Source organism: Diabrotica virgifera, chromosome 5 (genome assembly GCF_917563875.1).
Source record: "Diabrotica virgifera virgifera chromosome 5, PGI_DIABVI_V3a".
Lineage (NCBI taxonomy): Eukaryota > Metazoa > Arthropoda > Insecta > Coleoptera > Chrysomelidae > Diabrotica > Diabrotica virgifera.
Window position 1 is genome coordinate 51,775,390 of NC_065447.1, and position 3,311 is coordinate 51,778,700.

At 31.9% G+C, this 3,311-nt stretch overlaps 1 protein-coding gene across 1 annotated transcript; it reads right to left on the bottom strand.

Moving 5' to 3' along the window:
* Window positions 1–2,233: 2,233 nt before the first annotated feature.
* LOC126885361 (uncharacterized) lies at window positions 2,234–3,025 on the bottom strand. The gene has a single exon (XM_050651919.1). It carries the CDS (start codon window positions 3,023–3,025, stop codon window positions 2,234–2,236), a length of 792 nt encoding a protein of 263 aa, XP_050507876.1.
* Between the last annotated feature and the right edge of the window lie 286 nt (window positions 3,026–3,311).

Below are 3,311 nucleotides of genomic sequence, written 5' to 3' on the forward strand. Positions count from 1 at the left end.
TTCAATATTTGAAATTATTGTGTAACTACATTTATTCATATTGAGTGAGAGCTTGTGGTATCTGAGCCAGTCATCTATATCTGTCAGATCTTTTTCTACAGCATATTCTAGCTTTTTGGGATCTTTGTCAGCATACAAGAGTCCCGTATCATCAGCATATAGAAATAGCGTTGATTTTAAAGGCAGATTGGAAATGGAGTTTATATAAATAAGGAACAATGTTGGTCCCAATATAGACCCTTGAGGAACTCCACATGTGATGTCTTCTGCCGTACTAAGTACATTATTACAGAGCACTTTTTGTATTCTGCCAGTCAAATAATCCCTGAGCCATACTAAGGACATACCAGTTATACCATATTGTTCAAGCACTGAGATAAGTAACTCATGGTTAACTGTATCAAAAGCTTTTTGTAAATCTAGTGATACAAATACACAGCTTAATCCTTTGTCTAAGTTACTATATATATATCTGTAATCAAATCGGTAGCTGCTGACACTGTGCTGGAATTATGTCTGAAACCATATTGCCGATTAAACCAGGCACCAGTTGTATTCAAGAAGTTTACGATTTGAAGATTTACACATGATTCTAATATCTTTGACATAGCTGTTAAGAGAGATATTGGCCGATAACTTCCTGGCTGTTTTGAGTCTCCTCCCTTATAAAGTGGTATCACTATTGCCATTTTCATAGAGCTCGGGATTGTTCCAGTGACAAGAGAAAGGTTAACTAATTTAGTTATGATCGGTAGAAGCTCTTCTTCAAACTCCCTGATAATATCAACACCAAAGCCATCCCAGCCAGGAGATTTGCCTTTTTTTAGTTTTCTTACGACCTCTTGAACATTAATTTCTAAGACTTGTTGCCATTCAAATATATATTCTTTTGGTGATACATTTATTGGAGTGCTTGTTGAAGGTGTTATGTTCTTTGACAGAGATTTTCCTACTTGTGAAAAATATTTGTTTAATTGGTTTGATAGCTCCTCAGATTTATTATATATCGAGTTCTGATAGTGTAGTTCATGTATTGTTATTGGTTTTTTTGTATTTTCGGCATTATGAATAAGGTGATTGATAGTTGCCCATAATTTTTTACTATTGCCTTGTGCATCGGATAATTTATTCGTGAAATAGTCTTTTTTTGCTTTGCCTACTGCTTTCAGTAGTTCATTTTGCACGGACTTATAAACATCTTGTAAGAACTTACTATTAGGGAATTGTCTATGCCTTCTATAATGAAAATCTCTTTTTAAAACAAGGTTATGTAATGTGACATTAAACCATGGTGCACTTTTTTGTCGAAATCGATTTTTAATTGTTTTTGTATTAAGATTATTTAAATAAACACGTAATATTTCATCACATAAAGAATCAGGTTCATTCCAAATCTGATTTTGCAAGCTGTATATTTCATTTTTGAACTTCAGTTTGTTCAAAGTTGTTACTGTATAATACTTGTCAGTGGTTATAAATGATGTGTTTTTTACCTTTAATAGCTGCAGTTGATGATCACCGAAACCTTCATCTACTATATATAACATTACATCAAAGTTTAAAGTGTTTGTCATCACATAATCAATACAGGTAGCCGAATGATTGGTGATTCTGGTAGGGTTAGTTTTATTTAATATACTAAAACCGTTGGACACAATTGTTTGACAAACTAATTTTTGTGGGATACTCTCTTGAATAAGGTCTATGTTAAAGTCACCTAGTATCCAAACTGGAATTTTTTTATTCACAAATATGTTTAGTGCTGTATCCAGTGCATCAAAAAGTTCATTGCAGTAGAAATCTTGAGGTCGATATACTCCACCCACTATAATACTTTTATCAATCTGTAAAAATAACATTGAACACTTTTTATTATATCTGTAGACTTCTGAGTACTCGTAACAGCTTTTAACAAATAACCCTACACCACCACCTTCTTTATCCCTACAAACAAAAACTGAACTATAACCATTCACATTAAAATATGTTTCTTCGCCCACTCTCAGCCAATGTTCGGCCACTACAATTAAATCTGGCATATTTAACTTAACAACTAACGTTTCAAAGTTCAATATCTTATTTCTCAAAGACTGAGCATTCAGGTAGAGTATGTTAAACTCAGTACTATTATCACACTGTACTTTATCCAGTTTAAATTTTATTTGCAATTTACAATCATTATCCATTTTACTAACGTATTTTCCATTTTACTATAATGTTCACACAAGTAATATTAAAGAGTTTTGATAATATCCTCATTGTGAATGTAAATTGGCTCAGAATCATCAGATTTTTTTACATATACCCTACCATTTTTTGTCCAACAGTATTTGTATTTCCTTTCCTTTTTTAATTTATATACAATGTTAAACAAGTTTCTGTTTGTAAAGGTGAGCTGCTCGTTTATATAGATCTTTGAAGTATTCTCTTTGTTTTTGTTGCAACTCAGCATATTAGATTCCATTTTACGATTTTTTCGTGCTTTGATAAACTTAGTTTTTATATCCCGTGATCTCATCTTTGCAACAATTATTGCTCCATTTTTGGTTTCTTGTTTGAAGCAGTCTGACACATCTTGACTATTAAAATTACATGATAAAAGATCGTTAGCAATTTCCATTAGAACTTCTTTGGGATCTTCATTTTTGATTTGAGTTCCGTGAATCTCTAGGTTACAGGAAAATTCTTTGATTTCTAGTTCACAGATTCTTTTTTCCAGCTGGCTAACTTTGGTTTTTAATTGGATATTTTCTTTTTTCATATCTCGCAATTCCCGTAATGCATTTTGATTTTCCACTGTAAGAGTATCAAATTTGCTGCTCAGGAATTCCATAGATTCTTCCATTTTCTGAAATAACTTTTGAAACTCTGAGATTTCCTTTGATTTGTTTGTAGAAAAATCGACTTCATCCGACTTAACCTCACTTTTTGCACATTGACCACATTTGATTGTATTTCCTTTCATTGCTCCAGATTTTTCTGCACAACTCTCGTGAAAATAATTTCCCTTACAAATGCTGCACATTACAGCATGAACTACCTTTTTTTTGCAGAAAAAACAAAATTTTTCTGTAGAGCTCATTTTTGTAATGTTTACTTGTACTTAACCTTGAAATCGTACTTGTTTATAATTGATACTTGTATATATAGATTGTTTATAACTAAGAAGATTGCTGAATAAACGTTTAAAAAAATTGTACAGAATAGTCCAAAACGTTTATACGGTAAGTTTACATTGTGATTAAATATGAACTTAGATAAAACCAAGTTCTCAATCTTTACCAAGAGACCAAATAATAATGACCAGCTTG

What these genes read in the sequence shown, in the direction of transcription:
- LOC126885361 (XM_050651919.1), bottom strand. Translation starts at nt 3,025, where the DNA reads ATGTGCAGCATTTGTAAGGGAAATTATTTTCACGAGAGTTGTGCAGAA.